We start from the raw sequence: 18,476 nt of genomic DNA on the forward strand, positions 1-18,476 counted from the left end.
TAAGTTCACATTATAAATCATCTCTCAACAATATGGTTCTTGATCATCATTATAGATATAATCATCATTGTAAACAAAAAATAACACTAACAAAGCAGGCCTCAAATAATTCAATAACAGTGAAACACAACGATAATGTCAGTGGGGAGGTACAGTAAAATCAAATCCACCGGATCTCTTTACGAAGCCGCAAGTCGAACATAAAAGCGTATCTGCTAAGGCAATAACGTCATATTCACGAGAGATAACGCAGCAGCAAAAAATATTTCATAAAGAATTACTATACTCACCCACAGAGACAGTTTTTTTTTTGTTATAATAATATAAACGCATTTATATATACAGAGTGATACACCCAAGCATGCTCATCGTCATTTTTTCCACGAACTTATTAAAATTAATAAGTATACTTACATAAAGATTATTATTTCATTTTTTATGCAATTTAAAGATTAACCTGTATCAACACAAATTGCTTCTAATAAATGAAAGCAAATCATTTTTTTTTAATGTCAATGTACCTATTATTGTACCTAGGTATATAAATCAAAATTAACCAAATTGTCCCTAAATTATTTAACTTTATACCCCAAGGATAATGTAATCCATGATAGTGAGTTAAGAAATATTTAAATGTAATATAGCTATGATGATTTGAAAATTACATAGTAATTACTAATTAGTATTTCAGCATTTTATGGTAGTAAAAATTGTCAGGATATGCAATGAAGCAAACTGAACTTATAACTGTTTTGAATCGTCATAAACTCATAATCAAATTATTAAGGATAATTATCCTTATAGTGAATTAAGAGTCTAATAACACATTTAAGATTTTTATTAAAGTTCGTCAACATTTTCAAAAAAATCATGCACTTTACAATTTATTGTGTGACCATGTTTTGCGAATCGACGCCTGCAATATAATATATACTAATTTACTTATATTTCGGATAATACTCTTTCTTGTATTATTTTTTTTTTGTTTTATTTCTTCAAATTTAATTATGTGCGATTTTAAATAAAAGAAATATTAAATTTCTCTTAATATAATAATGAATATAAACAACAACTTCTAAACTTCTTAACGACCACAAAACTTATCTTTCAATGCTTGCCAATTGTTTTTTGTGTACTCGTTCTTAAAATAATGTATTTACAATTTTTTTTGTCCTTACGTGAAACTGTTGTACGCTTTTTGCTGAAACGTAGCCAAAGTTTAACCTCGCAGTCGTCGGTATAGCATGTATATATTGTTGTCAGAAGAATTTGTTTCTTTCAATACCATTTACCAAATGAAACTCCTATAATTGCTGTCCAATTATTCTCTTGAAACTTTTGGTTGTAAAAACGTTGTTTGCAAATTACTCATTTCTACAAAAACTATATGCTTATCTAAGTGCGTGTGCCACTCGTTATATAAATGTCATTGTGCACCTATACTATACTGTTTACATGATATGAGAAATCAATGCATAACAACTTGAGAATACTTAAGTCCACAATCCAGTAAACAGGCATGCCAAAAATATCCGTTATTTTATATTATCATCTGAATTCCATTAGATGGCCAAAATTATTTGTTAGATTAAAAACGTCTTTGACTCCGTACGTTTATATATCGAGCTTTGTATTTTTTCCGAGTAAAGTTAGTTTTTTTTTTTTGTTTTTTTTTTTTTTTGCAATTGACCGGAAAACTATTTGAAAGTTCCAAAAATTGTCTTTTCAATGCCTCCTACCTGTGTTAAATTTCTAATACATTTGATATATATTTGATATATACCCAGAAAACGGGTTTCGTGAAACTTTTGGAGCTCACCTTCTTCGAACTGAAAACAAGTACGCCTGTCGTTCTATTGAACCAATAGTATACATCATTACTCGTTCCGCTCTGAATCCAAAAAGGACTCTGATACTTATATATATATGCATAGTGTATATATATTATATACATGTATCACTGTTGAAACAAAATAAAAAACGGCCATCGAACGAGAAAAAGCAACATAATATAATATAATTATTTACCTAGTAGAAGTCTGAAGTGACTCGAAATGGACTCGAGTGAATTCTGTCCTCCTCTTCTCACACCCCCTCCCCAACAATGCCGCGTCAACGCACGCACACCCATCCAATCAACGCATATACAAATGCGGCTATCCGTCACGTCCTGCAGGTACCTGCCTACACATTATTATTTATTATAATATTATATTAATATTATATGTATATCGTTCGTTTACATAGTTAGTACAATATTGTGTAACGTTACGTCGTGTGGCGTGTAATACACACGAATGAACCATATTAAATTATTGTACATATATAATATATATCCATCACCGTCGTCGTCACATCCCTATATCGCGAGCGTGCCGAGGAGATGATGATCGGTAAGCGCTAAATCGAAAACCATCAGAAATCCCCAAATCGGCGATGTAAGGTTAATGCAGTAAACCATCGAACCGGAAATTGTATAAATTCGCACGTTGTGTGGTTCGAATAATAATGTAATACCTATGTGTATAGCTGAAGTTCTATATTATGAGCTTGTACTATATATACATACGATAAAATAATATTATCGTGACTTTAATCAGAGTTAATCCTCGAAGATGTTCGCTACACGTTATCTAATGTATAGGTAGATACGCTATAATATTATATAATTATTGTTGTTGTAATTATAATACATTATGTGTTATTAAACAATACATAAAACTATACACCTAAACGTATATTATGCATATTTTTCGGAACTTTTTTATTCGTAATTTATTTGATATCATTATATTATATTATGTTGTTAAATATTTTTTTTTTTTTTTTTGTTTCTACTAAAAGCGGTCTGTGGTCAATCGTGAACCGCATTATAAAAAAAAAAAACTTAACGTCACTGCTGGAACGTTCTATTTATATAAAGGCTCACATTGTCGTCGAACTAGTAATATATATATATATACACACCTAATGTATTATAGCGGTTATTATGAGTATGTAATAACTCACCAGAGATCTGTGGTTTTGAATGCTGACGTTGTGTGTACGTTGTTTGAGCTTTTGGCTTAAAAAACACGTGTGGTAATAGATCTGCTGTTGAAATATATACGCTGAACTGTTATACGGAATAAATTATATCACGAGGATTTCGGTCGAGTGAAAAATCTTAAAAAACAATAATATAATGTCGTGGGCAGAGCTACGTCGGGACAAGACGATCGTCATTCAGTCCAGTCGTGCATAAAGACCAGCTAAATATTGTGCTTTGTCACTAAATGAAAATGATACGCCGTATAGGTACACTTGCTTTGTTACACATTTAATTGGAATATTGCATTAAATGAGTACCCCCCTATACGAGGCGGGAAGGCACCAAGGAAGTGCATCGGTGGTCAGTGATATACTACCATCTTATACTTAAGGCTCGCTTATTATAATTGTTATTATTTTGGCGACTTTCAGGAATTCTATGAAATTTTTTTTTACTCTTTTTATACAGCGTTTTTGTTGTGCATTATATGAGAGATAAATAGCTGGTGTGTTAATGTGCGAAACGGCGCTCTTTTTTTTTCTAATTCGAAATAACACCATTTACACATACTATAACATAATTTTTTTTCGTTTAGCCGTTGCTTAATGCGAAGGAAATTTTCACAACCATTTTTTTGCGATTGAGTTTAATTATAGAACGTCAAAAGTGCTCAAAAAAAAAATAACAATAAATCGCTAGTGTTGTAATCAAGTTTTCTACTTCGTACCTCGTTTATTAAAATATGTACAGTCGATGAAATTTAAACATCCCAACGTCAAAGGGTAAAAGTGATTTTTCAGTATTTCAAGAAAGAACTATTAGAATTAATTTTTTTTTGTTGCCCTAAAAAATCGCGAAAATGCTATACAGTATCGTTACAAAAAAAACCTGTATTATATAAATTGCGACTTTTGAAGTTTGTAAAGTTGTTAGAGCGTATACGCGTAGGTACCTATATAATTCTTTTTTTTTTCGTAAACTACTCAAAAACACGTTTACCATTATATACACGGAAACTGGCGAACATGTATAGGTACACATATACGTTTATGCGTTAACAATTTGTCGTCGCGAGTATAATAGTAATAATAATATATGTAATATGTAATCGTCGATTTTAAACGAGTGTAAGCTTTGTACCATACGATATAATAGGTACATATAGTAGTCAAATGCCCGTAATAATGAGTTTCTTGGGAATGGCTACTGTGCGCATGCGCATACAATATATATACCTATTAAGGTCCCTTCAAATTAATATACGTTGGCAAGTTTATCGCGCTAGCCGAATGGGCAGACATAGAGGTGACCGCGTGTGGTTATTAAATGTTGGTATCATTATTACACTCGCACCCGGTGCGTCGCCACGTTAACGATTTATTCTTAGTTAATATATATATATACAATAAATTATAACGTTAGGGGTATATTAAACGCATGCAGTGAATTGAAAATTGTAAAAGTTGTTAGCGAGCGTGTCGGATTGTTTTCCTGCCGGCGTTTATATTTTTTTTCCACTGTCAGATGTACAGTACCTATGAGCAAAGCGAGGTTTTGTTGAGAGTTGGGGCTAAAAACTAAATATACACCGATAATCCGTAGATATAAGTGCCTACTTGTTAGCATAAGCTTAAAGTTTTAAAAAGCGATAATCCCGTAACAACAAAAAAATATTGTGAACACTGGCCACTGTTGGAAACTATATTATAAAAATATTACACCTTTTTTTATAAATCAACTTATAAACGACAAGGGTGGTAACTTTGAAGTATAGTATCGAGCTTCCACAGACCCCGCGCATCACCCCTTATACGCTGGACAGAGCATAATATGGCATAACTAAGACTCTCTGTCGCGAGATAAATGTATTATCGTATTAAATTGATTTTATAAAAAATTACGTCGTCATAGTGAACAATAATTTATTGTAGACGCAGTTCATAATAAGTTTCATTTTTTGGACAGTTAGTATTTTTTTCTTTTCGGGCCCAATGTTTAAAATATCGTCAATTTTTTCGTCTATATGACGAAAATTAGAATTACGCCCCCCCCCCCTTCTTTGAGACAGCAGCAAGTAGATAGGCAGAATACAATTTTGATTTTTCAAACTATTTACATGCAGGTGACATGTATACACGCCCACGAATCCTGTCCAAAGCTTCGCAAAATTACTCATATATTGTTTTTTTATAGCACACAGGCTATATAACAATTTACTGTAAACACAGACACATTTTTTTTATGATATATGAATGTGTGCGATTTGTTCTGCAGTAATATTATATTATTTGTTTTTTGTATTAGCGAGTTCACAATACGCCCAAACAAACGGTACGCAAAAAAAAGAAGCCTGTTGCCTTTGTACAATAATCATTATTATTGGTTGGAAAAGGAGCAACTATATCCATTATATGCCTAATTTCTGTTTTGTTTCCGCGAATAAATATTAATTTTTGTTGCACCGCCTACATAACCGTGTAATTTTCGTGTGAGTTTACAAGCCAAAAAATGTGCTCACACATATGCGTATACGAAAACGTCGATTTTTCCCCTCTTTTCGTCCCGCCGTTAAGTGTGTTAATTATTTACACTCAGCGTGAATATGTGGCGACGATGGGGCGTTGGACTCGTGATTGTTTTATACATACTATCCGTGTACTGTATTGCTAACGGGGCCTTTGCGATAAGCCATATAAACGTCCAACAAAAATGAAAAAAAATAAATCGTTTGTCCTAGAGACTTGTCGTTATGTGGCAAGGTACATTATAGATTATGACGGCTTATAATAATATATTAATATGTCCTGCGAGTAAATTGTTCTTGAAAATATATAGATGAATAATTGCCAGATGACAACAATTGCAACGAATCTAATGGCACAACCTATTTTAATTATTCGTTTTAAAAAAAAATGTTTAACTACGAACGACTTGTATTACGCTTATATCTGCAATATTATAGTAATCGTTGAGGTTTTTATTTCTTTCCTCCGATTTTCCTCTCAATCGTACCACTCGGTCATTGACGGAGACAGACTTATACGTGAGCACTGATACTGGGTCCGTGTAGTCTGCAGGACACTTTAATAACCTTTTTTAGATTGACCTTTTTTTGGAAAAATATAATATTGCAATATGTTTATCACAGACTACTATACTACATTAGACAAGGAACTCCTATATTATTTATATTGTTATCAGTGAGGCTCACGCAGCAGTTGGCCTACATTTTGCAAAACATTTCATTCTTTATACAAAATTTATTACGAATAATATCGTTTATAATATGGCTAAATGAAATAATAAATATAAAATGATATAGGTGTGTTAAATATTTTTCCTTGTTTTTTAAGCAACAGGTTTAGAAACAATTATATGATACAATACAATACAACATAATTAATATTTACCGTTTAAAAAATACCATATAATGCCAACCGACAACCGGGCTTCAACTGAGAGCTGGAGTTCTCTATCTAGCACTAAGTAGAAATCTGCGATACATGTATGCTAATTCCTCCGAAAAACCGCGAATTCGCTTAACAGATTTCCCTACGCTTCTCGTATAATTCCTTATCAGTGTCCATTCTGATTAATTTATTTCGCGATACAGTGTTTTGATTTCAAAAACCTCTTAATACCGCCGGAAACGGGATAACACTTTGTGCACAAAATATTTAATGCATTTATATAGTGCGCGTTGAAAATTCCTTGGCACTTGTGCGGTGTAATTTATGCGCATTATGATAAACTCGAAAGGGCGATGTTCTCATTCGTCGAACCAAAACGGTAATGACGGTTATTACCTCAACCATTTCTGCAGTGACATGAATTTTCAATCACGAACGCACGTACATCTTTGTCAGCTGAAATCGATAAGATTTCTTTTAACTAATTGTATGTTGCGTGTCACCCGCAGTATTTTCCTGGTCTAAAAATCGTTTTTTATACTATTTTTTTTTACGATTTGATTTTCGATCGGTCAAACGTCAAACTATACTTTTTTTCTCCGACTTCTTCCCAAAGTTTTTCACAACAATGCCCGTCGTTGTAGTCCACAGAAATGTATAGGAGAATAACAAATGTCAAAATTCGACATTAATTTTAATTAGGTAAGTTACCTAACGCTATGTACGGAAAAAAAAATTCAATAGACTTGTACAATCCGAATATTTTCCGAGAAAACGGTTGTTATTATTGCTGACTGTAGTTTGGAAAAATTGAATAACTGATTGAATGATGTATTTACGTTCGTGTTGTGTGAGTTAATATTTTTCGTTTTCAATTAAATTCATCAGTATATTATACCTTTTGTCTAAAAACGCATCATTATTATGTCCATGCATTACCATAATGTAGCTGTACAGTAGCTTAATCATTTTTTCACATATTCCAACTTATGTTTATATCCATGAAATATATATTATTTGCTATACCCATGTTACATATATTATTATAATATTATTCACTTCTACGCGATTTCAGACGGGCTCCAAACGGAATCCCTCCGGGAAACAAGTTGATTTCTTATGCTTTTATTTATTATCTGTTATCAAAAGGGACCTCTTTTTTAGGCACATGTTCTGAATAGTCTTCCATTTTCGCCGATGCCGCAGCGTCGACCTTCGTTTTTTAGAACTTTGGAATCAATCACACTTACCGAGTTGATTTTTATCAATTTATCCCTTGAGAATTCATCCAAAGCCGTTTTTTGTATAAAGGTAGTGAAAATAATAGGGTCATAAGGCGGTAGGCACTGTATACTATATATCTATATTCAAGTGGTTCGGTGTATATTTATTTTCATGTACAAACGACTCGATTATATTAATTTTTCTTTTCGAAGGTCAATTTCTTATTTATTTTATTTTATTTTACGCGTCAATATTAATCTATGTCGGTCTTATCATATTATTAATATTATTATTTCCTCATTTTTTCTTTCGGTCAGTAGGTAAAACGTTACTCGTTCTGTTGTATCGTCGTTTTTCCACTGCTGTTAAACAATTGTGCAATTATTTTTGAAGAACAATAGGTACTCACCAAAGTAAAATTATTGAATATTTTAATTTTCTTCATTGATTTGCTTATTATTTGTTTATTGCATAATATTATTTAAAATCGACTTAACGTGTATGTTTATGTTTTCTGTTTAAATTACCTTTTAATGTCCAAATGTTAATAAAGTGTGTTTCATATCTGATATGCAAATATGTATTGTGTAATACTTATACGAGTATATACCTATTATGTATGATATAATTACATTCTTGTCATTGTGTAAAACAATGAGTATATACTAGGTAAGGTAAATATGATATCTAATCAAATCCGCGTAATTGGTTTTTATGTTAATTAACGACATGGCGAGTGTATTGTGATCAATAAATATAAATTGACTATAAATAGTTTTCGTTTCTATTTTTAATATAATTAATTGAAAATTAAAATGATTATTTGGCAATTTATTTTCTTTAAAAATTGTTTGTTATAGTTTTTCTATCAATAAACACTTCACTTTCTTAAGATCGCAACTCATGTCCATTAAATACGTTTTTAACACTTAAAATTTAAAATGTATATATATATATATATTTATATATCACCAGTTAGATGACATATCAATTACATAAAGTTTATGGAAAATAATTCGTTTCACGTGTGTACAGAATTATCTTTTTATGCGTTGAGTAATGTATGTTTTGGCGGTTATTCAATTAATTCCTTATCATAATATCCTGTATATATTTATTTTTTTATTATAAAATAAACGAAGATTCATTCATTTGGATAAAGAAAGACACATTTATTTACTGGTTAAAAAAATACCACGAAAAATCTATACGGGTACAACACAAGTAAAATGTTTGTAAGGCATCAAATTTTAAATTCGTGAACATACATGTATACCTAAAACAGATTTCAAGACTGTAAATGTTGATTCTCAAAGATTGACTCCAACATGGTCGTTAATTTGCAAAATGCACATAAACATTTCACTGGTATACTAGTGCTGCTATATTTATTTTGGTGTAAATTGGGGACAGATACTTTTTTTTTTAAATAAATTAAAATGTAAAAGAGATTAAGTTAACTTAATTTTTAATAGATACACTTTTTAAACTTCATGTCTTATTTTGACACAAATGTATACTTGTAGTAATCTGAATTATGTATGATCAAAATGGCGAAGGGATTTCTACACTATTATGTATTTTTAAGTATGATTTTTCTGAAATTGTCACCTTTCCTATAAAACACATTTCTGATTAGCCTTAATTATATTATATTTCTGATACTTGCAGACTGTATAATTTATCAAATAGATAACCCGTATCGTTGCTGTTTTTAAAAAGTTACCGACCCATTTGCAAATAACCGTAAAAAGTAAATCTTAGGAGTTCACATCAGAAAATTGTGAACATTAACTGTATTTGGTATCGTAGAGGTTTTGGGATAAAATCTCATAATATTAGTATAAAAGTATGAAAATGTAATAAAATAGTTGTAACCTCTGATGTAGGCCTAGTTTAATACATTTATAACTAACTGACCTTAGCACTATATATCATTGTTATGTTGTTTCCCACCCTCAGTGAAAAAAAAATGTATTGGTAAAACGCCACTAATTCCGTGTAGGTAGATATAGGTACCTATTTATGTTTTGTTTTGATATTATTCGTACCTCGTCACACGCTCAGCTATTCAATTTCCTGCCAGATTTTTCGTTTCGTATTCGAATAAAAATAAATTTACGTACCTTTAACTTTTAAGTGATTTTATAGAATGACCTGATTATTTATAAGTGGCAAACCTTGCAGTGCAGTGTAACGGTCCGTTTAACATCGCTCCCGCAGACTGTTTCCGTGCCACGTATATTACACACGCTATATCGAGACTTCCAATTTGATTTTTCATTCCTATTGCCAATATAATGTAAAATGTTATATTGTTGTTCTCGTGCGGTGAAAAAAAAAACTCGTCACCGTGAGTACACTTTGTTCAATAGGAATCTTCATCTTATTCCACCTCGATGAATATGTCTGTATCCATACCTTGTTATGTGGCGGGTAGCCTCTCTGAATGAAAAAATAATCCTTATTATATTGCCTAAACAAAAAAAAAAACATTCTAATACAATGCAATTTAACGATTTTCGTCATTGAAAGTATAGAGCTGTTATATTTCACGGTCGGCATCATAATATATTATGTGGACGAAATACGAGTATATAAATAATATAATAATATATATTGCAGGTAGGTTAGGATGACATTTTTTATTTGATCTCGCTCAATTTAAACTCACGCATAGTTATATGAATTACTTTAAATTATGTTCACAGGTTGGCGAAACTCGAAGAAACTTTGAAGGATGAAAGCCTGTCGGAGCAACAGAAACAGGAAAAACGGCAGCAACATGCGCAAAAAGAATCTGAATTTCTCAGGCTCAAGAGATCGAGGCTCGGGGTAGAGGATTTTGAACCGTTAAAGGTCATCGGCCGTGGTGCTTTTGGAGAGGTAAGTCATCATTTATTTATTTTATTACTGTTTTTTTTTTACCTTTTTTTTTTTTTTTATTCGGAAGTTGTGTAGTTAATGATATTGTTTATAGTACCAGCAGTCACGGTACATCGAGCCACCATTAGCTATTTGAATCGATAAATTGGTTCCATTCGATTTTAACCCAAATTCGCAATATGTTTTCCTTGTGCGGTGCTATTATTTTAACTAGGTTTTCCATCCGACAAGCTTTTCTATAAATATATTTATTTTTTACATATTATTACCTTCGATTCGTGAATTTTCTCCACTCTATTTAATATATTTAACCATCATGGATGGGCATTACATTATTTTTTGCACCGGTTCCTAATAAACATACATGTACTATAATTTACTGAATTCACAAACTGTTTTAAAAAATCAACTGTTATACGTTGTATTTATAAACCGTTTATAAACATATTTATTAATAATAATGCATTCGTCTATATATTGTATTGAACAAAAACGTGTCTGATATTTTGATCGATGATTTAGATGTTTGCTATAAACAGTATACTTGTCCGTCCTAAACTATATAATTTAGTAATTGATAGTTTGAGGCCAATATTGTTATAAATTATGTATTGTGTTATACGGTTTTCAAGTATTTCGTTGGTATTGATCAATATGTGTAGGACAATTATTGTAGAAACTGATTGGTATTATTACACATAATATAACAGATATATATATATATTATACATGAAATACATAATGGGTGTATGTATACTATAGTACAATAGAAGGCAATGTGATTTAAATTATACTTCTTCTTTGTAATTTATAGTTTTTTTTTTAAAAATAGGAAACATCTAGTCACAGACATTTTTGTCTGACATAGTTTTTTCCTAGTAATAAGAACTAAATAAACATTTTGACTAGGTAACTAGTATTGTTTTTATTTTATTCTGTCGCATTCATACAAATCAAAATCAACATTAATTATAAGACTTATTTATTATTTTTATATTATATTAAATAAATATGTAGTTTCTATTAAAACCTATTTTGAAACCCGGACATGTTGTTACCGACTAATTGGTAATTCCAGAAAGTTGTGCAATGTTTAAAAAATAAATAATAAAATGTATACTTACCGTAGACTAAACAGTAACAATTTATTGACTTAATGTTTATTTTATCCATTTTTTGACTCCAAAACATGGTTAAGAAAAGATAGAAAAATAATGAAAACTTAACTTCTCGCTTTTACTTTCCATTATTATTATACATAAATTCGGTTAGTATAAAAAGTATATAAAAAGTATAAAATTGCATTTAAAAATACGTGTCAATATTAACCTGTATGATTATTTTTTTCCACATTAATACCTCGATACTAAATATTTGATTTGAGTTCATTATGCTCCTAAATGGTTTCTATAATATTTAAGTTCAGAAATGGTTGTACATTATTATATTATTGAAAGGTTACACGTGCTGTCTTTTGTCTAATATTTCGTTTGTTAAAATAGGTATAGAATACATTAGTAGTTAAAACATGGGAAAGACATCTTTGTCTTCTATTATGTGATATATTGCGGCCAGCTGACATAAAATAAATTTAGCAATCGGCTACAAAGATTTCCTAAGACATATGTTACTTTGTATTTTATGTTATTTGTATTTGTACGAAAACACAATGGTTAATGTTTATTATTTGCCTTATTTGGGATATGCAAACTCGCAAATTCGAGACAAACGCGAACAATCTATAGAAAATAGTACATTTTTTGTTTGCTTTGACAACGTATATTTGAAGTCATTTGAATTGGTATATCTAAGTACACATAACACAGTCTATAACTCATTTGACACACATAATATGAGCCTATAAAATTTTTTTGAATGATATGAATTTGCAACAAAATAAGAGTTCCATTTCGATATCAGAAGTTTATTTTTATTTTTTACGTCCGATATACTGGAGTGAATAAAATTTCAGTGAGTGGGAAATATATTCGAATGCTAGAGCATCTTGAATTTGTACGATCTATATTATATAGTGGCAAGACTCATTTTAAAATATATATTAAAATAGTTCAACGATTTAAAACACCTATCGGTGTTAAAAAAAAAGTGGTATTATTTATTATTGCTATAATCTATAATACCTATACGCCTTAAGGGAAAAGTGTACGTTTTTACTACTCAACGACTTATATTCATATACATACAATATGATAATATAGTAATAAAACTTTATCGTATGATATATGTTTATAATTAATATATAGTTAGTTTATTTTGTTGATATTATATAGTTGATCGTTGAGACCTATATGGCCATATTATATCCGTTTATGTGTTTTTAAATACGATTCGAGACGACACATTCGCCTCCTATTTATAATAATAATATATTGCATTCATTTCTAGGTGAGACTGGTTCAGAAGAAAGACACAGGTCACATATACGCCATGAAAATCCTACGCAAAGCAGACATGCTTGAAAAGGAACAAGTGGCGCACGTCCGTGCAGAAAGGGACGTCCTCGTCGAAGCTGATCACCAGTGGGTCGTTAAAATGTACTATAGTTTTCAGGTAACTATTTCCTCCGGTGTTTGCGAATGAATAATTAATTGTACGCCCCAGACCGCTTTGGTGTGGCGACCACGTGGTATATCGACCGCGGTGTGGAAACAAAAAAAAATACGTACAAAGGACCTTTTCAGAAAATATTTATAATAAAACTCAACCCCTTGACTTTTGCCAGGATCCAATAAACCTTTACCTTATAATGGAGTTCCTGCCCGGTGGTGACATGATGACGCTACTCATGAAAAAGGATACACTCAGCGAGGAGTGTACGCAATTTTATATCGCCGAAACTGCGTTGGCTATTGATTCTATACACAAACTCGGATTTATACACAGGTACGAAAGAATATATAAAAACCCGTGCTCAGTCTTGTATATGTAGAAAAAAATTTGAATGTTAAAGAAACGCTTGTACAGTAAATAGTATATAAACCTCTGAATCATAATATTTAGAATCCTAATTAAAGTTTATTTTAATTTTGGAATCGATGCTTAATGTCTTTGATGCTTATTTATTTTTTTTATTTTTTCATTGATCTTAAGCTTCGGCAACTGAGGCCATTAGCTGTAGTAGGATTTGTATTGTAGGTTTGTTTGTATTGTATATTTTGGGACGGTAGGGGGGAACACGTGTGTGTTTGTTTTTGGCAGAATTTCGAATGGGGCACCCGTAGGTTTCTGCCATGCCCCGGGGGTGGGGGATGGCAGCACTTGTTCTCCGGTCACCGCGACTTGTCCGGAGAAAAATGCCGCCCGGTAGCCGAGGATCGAACCGCGACCGGCTGCGTCGCAGCGGACGCGTCAGACCACTCGGTCACCTCATCCCCCGCTTATTTATTCTTTTGCATTTGTTTTAATATTTCAAATTTTAGTCTTCAAATACATTCTATACTGTTAGTTGATACAATGTATACCATACAAGACTTTGCGTGGCATTCGTATCGTATTATATAACGCTGTACGAGTGTAGTAATATCGTTTTATTTCTTTCCAACCCTTACAGGGATATCAAACCCGACAATCTACTACTAGACGCCAGGGGCCACATAAAGCTGTCGGACTTCGGACTGTGCACCGGCCTGAAAAAGTCGCACCGGACGGATTTCTACAGAGACCTGAGCCAGGCCAAACCGTCGGATTTCAGTGAGTGTTTACCGTCGGAAAAGTCAACGGCATGCCCAACTTATATGTAGGTTTTTTCTGTTCGCCAGCATCGAGTCCGATGGACAGCAAACGGCGTGCGGAGAGCTGGAAGAGAAATCGCCGGGCGCTGGCCTACAGCACCGTCGGCACGCCGGATTACATTGCGCCCGAAGTATTCCTCCAGACCGGTTACGGTCCTGCTTGTGATTGGTGGAGCGTCGGTGTCATCATGTACGAAATGCTAATCGGTGAGGAATTCGTGCCTATAGTTTTCATTCGTATTTTTAGTGTTTGTTCGGCTTTATTCTGCGTATAGAGAGTATAGACCATAATACTACAATAATAATAATAATAATAATAATATCTTCTTTATCCGTGTAAATAATATTGTTTTCCATTTATTTATCGTCCTGAAAACGTTCACGTTGGCATTCGCCTATAACACTGTATAACGGTTTTAGGTTTTTTTTTTATAGTTTTTTATGGTTTTTTTTATTTTTATTTTGATTTTAATCTATTGAATAAGCTATCGTTATATTATGGTAGCTGCATCATAAAGTCTTACGACATAGTTAATTTGAGGTTTTTGTGTAAAAATCATGTTTCAATGTTCGTATTTTATATAATTAATTCCAAATTTTCACGTTTTTAAGTTGTTATTGAACCTTGTTTGTTGTAGTCATTCATTTTCTTTTTTTACTCGTGTTTTATACCGATCATAATATGAGATTTATGACTGTAATATTTTCACCTATTTTATATTCAATCAGCTTAAAAGATATTTTAATGCTTTCAAAACAAACAAAGTGTACCATAAAGCATTACTCATACAGTATTATTGAAACAGTGGAATATTTTATATCTTTGATTAATTTTTTTTTCTTCAAACCGTGACTTTAGATTCTATTCATTAAGCTAACTCTTCTCTCTTGTACCCACATCATTTAATATATGTATTTTTCATATTGCCATCCACCTTCAAAATTGTACATGGTAGAAACAATCGTGTGTGTATGTGTCCGTCACATGCATAATGAAACGAAACTAACGTTTGAAACAATTACTGAGAGCGATTATAATTAATAAAATACGCAGTGCAGAGTCCCTTTATTGTAATCACGTGCCACGTTTGTTTAAAGAAGATATTTGCGTGAATATAAAACGTGATCAATACTTTAAATATAGCGTTTTCAGCAGTGTACATCAAATACCTTTTGAATCCAATGTGTGCGTGTCACTTGAATTTTTTTCCAAAACCTTTTTCGTGATTGAACTAGACACTGTTAAAAAGATCGGGACTAGAGAGGTTCCGAACAGCAACAGCAGTTCACATATATCATTATGCAGTATTGCAATTACACTTAATTTATGTGGAGATTTGAATAACATTTTATACAGAGACACAAAATAAACAGCTAGCGATAATTATTATAATAATTACCACCTATATAATACATTATAGTGCGTTTCGCAACAACTGCGACTCGACGTTAAATCGCCCCGCGGTGGTTTTGTCTCAAATCAGGGGTCTTCAACCTAGGATAGAAAATAAAAAGCTCGTGTTTTTTCAAAACAAATTGTAAGATCTGCCGGGTATATTTATTTTATGTGAGCAGATGTGATCTCTACCGACCTCAACCGACTGATGTATGTAATTTTAAAAAGTGTAAAACATTCGTTATCAATTTTAAATTTACCGCGCATTGCATTATTACTCGCTAGTTGTAGAAACCCTGATGGAAAAACACCACGGGGAGTGTTAACGTCGAGTCGCAGTTGTCGTGAAACGCACTGTAAAATACAATTATTGGCCATATGCCGTATCGCTAATCGGCGTCATTCGTTCGCAGGGTACCCACCGTTCTGCAGTGAAAATCCTCAGGAGACGTACAGGAAGGTTATGAACTGGCGGGAGACGCTGAGCTTCCCAGCCGAGGTGCCCATCAGCGAGGAGGCTCGCGACGCCATCACCCGATTCTGTTGCGAATCGGACCGCCGTCTCGGCTACAGCGGCCGCGGCATCGACGACCTCCGGTCAACGATAGCGTTCTTCCGCGGCGTCGACTGGGAGCACATCAGAGAACGGCCGGCCGCCATACCCGTCCAAGTCAAGTCCATCGACGACACGTCCAACTTCGACGACTTCCCGGACGTCAAGCTCGAAATACGTGAGTATATTAAACCCACCGACGACGTGGCGTCGCGTGTTCCGATCTTACTAATCCGTTCATTTCCCGTGTGTTCTCTTCCAGCGTCGGCACCGATATCGCAAGACGGCGAAGTGATCTACAAAGACTGGGTGTTCATCAACTACACGTTTAAGCGGTTCGAGGGGCTCACTCAGCGGGGCATAGCTACCAAAAAGTGATTTTAAACATCGTTAACGATAGTGCAATGTGATATTTTTATCTAACCTCCTACGCTTTCCTCCAAACAACCGCCCCTGTACTCCTCCTCCACCCCACCCCCTCCGCCCCTCTCAACACCCTACCCAATCCACTTCAACCCACACCCCACGAATCCTCCACACCATCCCTATCACCATTAGTTGGCATGCAGAATTTATGATCTCAAGAAGAAAAGTGTTGTTTTCTTCTCAGCGATGAAAAAAAAACCAACTGAAGATTCCAAAGACCAAATGTTTTTTTTTTTTAAACACATATATATAAATATATATATATATATGATAACCTGTGCGATCGATGATGATGCATAGTTGTTATCCAATAACCGTCTCACATGTATATTCAAAACAAATCGATTTATTGTGTAGCGTTCAGTTCGAATGTTCTTAATGTTATGTTACTTGATATTATTTTTGCACCCTAAAATTATCTCTTAAGCTTCATCTAGTCAACTCCTTCTTTTTTTTTCTCTCGAACAATTCGAAATTTTAAACCATATACACGTTAGGTGATATTATCTTATTCATCGAAACACTTTCGGCATATTACAACCTCGGCAAAAATAAAAATAAACAAATGATATTAATATTAATTAATGTGAGATAGGTGAGACAAGACGTTATAGCGTGTACATATTATGTTGGTATATATATACCGTTCACACAATACCATACAACTAAAATGATAACCGTGAGTTGTGCTTATATATTGTATGTATATGTATATATATATGTATAGTGTTATACTATTCATGTACATAGTCTGGTGCACTGGCCGCTGGTGCTCAGGCGCGGTCATTCCACAACCACCTGCGGGGAATACGAACGTCTATAAATATTGTCCTAGTGCACATCATCGTTCGAAGGGACGTTCCGGACAATATATTATATTATATATATATTTTAGTAAAAACCGTCCGAGTCTTGCCCTTTGACGAGTATAAACAAAACATTTTTTTTTTTTAAAGTTGATTATTACGCACTTTTAGCATGTTCCTATAAACTATAGGTAGTGGTAGCCAATGAATAATTAATTAATAATCGGACAACAAGGCCGAATGCGATTGACCCCGGGACAGGTTAGACTTAAGATTTGTTTTGATTATTATTAATTTCTCGATCTGAATTTTGTTTGTTTACGCGTAGACGTTAGTTTTAACAGTTGTGATATTCGCAAAGTTAATTATTATTGTTTGTTCGTAATTTTTTTTATGATTATTATTATTATTATTACTACTATTAATTAATTATTATTATTATTATTATTATTATTATTATTATTACTACTACGAACATGACGCTGTTTATCGTTTTTTAAGTAGCGGTTTTATATTATATTCGTAAAACCGTTGTCTTCTCAATACTCCGCATTAGACCAGTATCTGATTAGAGTCAAAAGCTGTCATATTATATATAAATAAATATATTATATTTTTCAGTACCTATGTAAATTTCAATTTTAAAGCGTGTATATTTTTTTCACTTATTATTTTTATTTATTGTTTTTTCTGTTCTCGAAATGTCGTTAAATGTTTTTTTTTCTGTGTGTAAATATGAATGGAAACGCTTGCCGCCAATGTTCAATTAAACACCATCATTTATGTCGTGTGATACTCCCCGATTGAAATGTACTATTATTTGGACTGCGTGAGGCGTTAATTGATAAATTTCGATGTATTTTAGTTAAATATTAATTTAATAATAATAAAAAAATAAACAAACAAAAAAAATGTCTAAAATTCAATGTATATTACTATATGATGTTATAATTTAAAACATTACCTATGTTATGTGTATTGTCGAATAGTAC

The 18,476-nt window shown here is 32.6% G+C and overlaps 1 protein-coding gene across 9 annotated transcripts in view; it reads left to right on the top strand.

Annotated features, from left to right (window-relative positions):
- Nucleotides 1–18,123, top strand: part of LOC111033667 (serine/threonine-protein kinase tricorner) — a 133,923-nt gene extending 115,800 nt beyond the window's left edge. For 8 of the 9 annotated variants that reach the window (XM_022314531.1, XM_022314534.1, XM_022314532.1 and 5 more), the window contains 7 exons: nucleotides 10,377–10,551; nucleotides 12,958–13,122; nucleotides 13,295–13,455; nucleotides 14,123–14,262; nucleotides 14,313–14,510; nucleotides 16,113–16,430; nucleotides 16,515–18,123. In XM_022314531.1, the coding sequence (XP_022170223.1) occupies nucleotides 10,377–10,551; nucleotides 12,958–13,122; nucleotides 13,295–13,455; nucleotides 14,123–14,262; nucleotides 14,313–14,510; nucleotides 16,113–16,430; nucleotides 16,515–16,630 (1,273 nt within the window). In that variant the 3' untranslated portion in view covers nucleotides 16,631–18,123. The remainder of the gene's footprint in view (nucleotides 1–10,376; nucleotides 10,552–12,957; nucleotides 13,123–13,294; nucleotides 13,456–14,122; nucleotides 14,263–14,312; nucleotides 14,511–16,112; nucleotides 16,431–16,514) is intronic. The other variant, XM_022314530.1, reaches the window with a different exon arrangement.
- The last annotated feature ends 353 nt before the right edge of the window (nucleotides 18,124–18,476 follow it).

Source organism: Myzus persicae, unplaced genomic scaffold, assembly GCF_001856785.1.
Source record: "Myzus persicae strain clone G006 unplaced genomic scaffold, MPER_G0061.0, whole genome shotgun sequence".
Lineage (NCBI taxonomy): Eukaryota > Metazoa > Arthropoda > Insecta > Hemiptera > Aphididae > Myzus > Myzus persicae.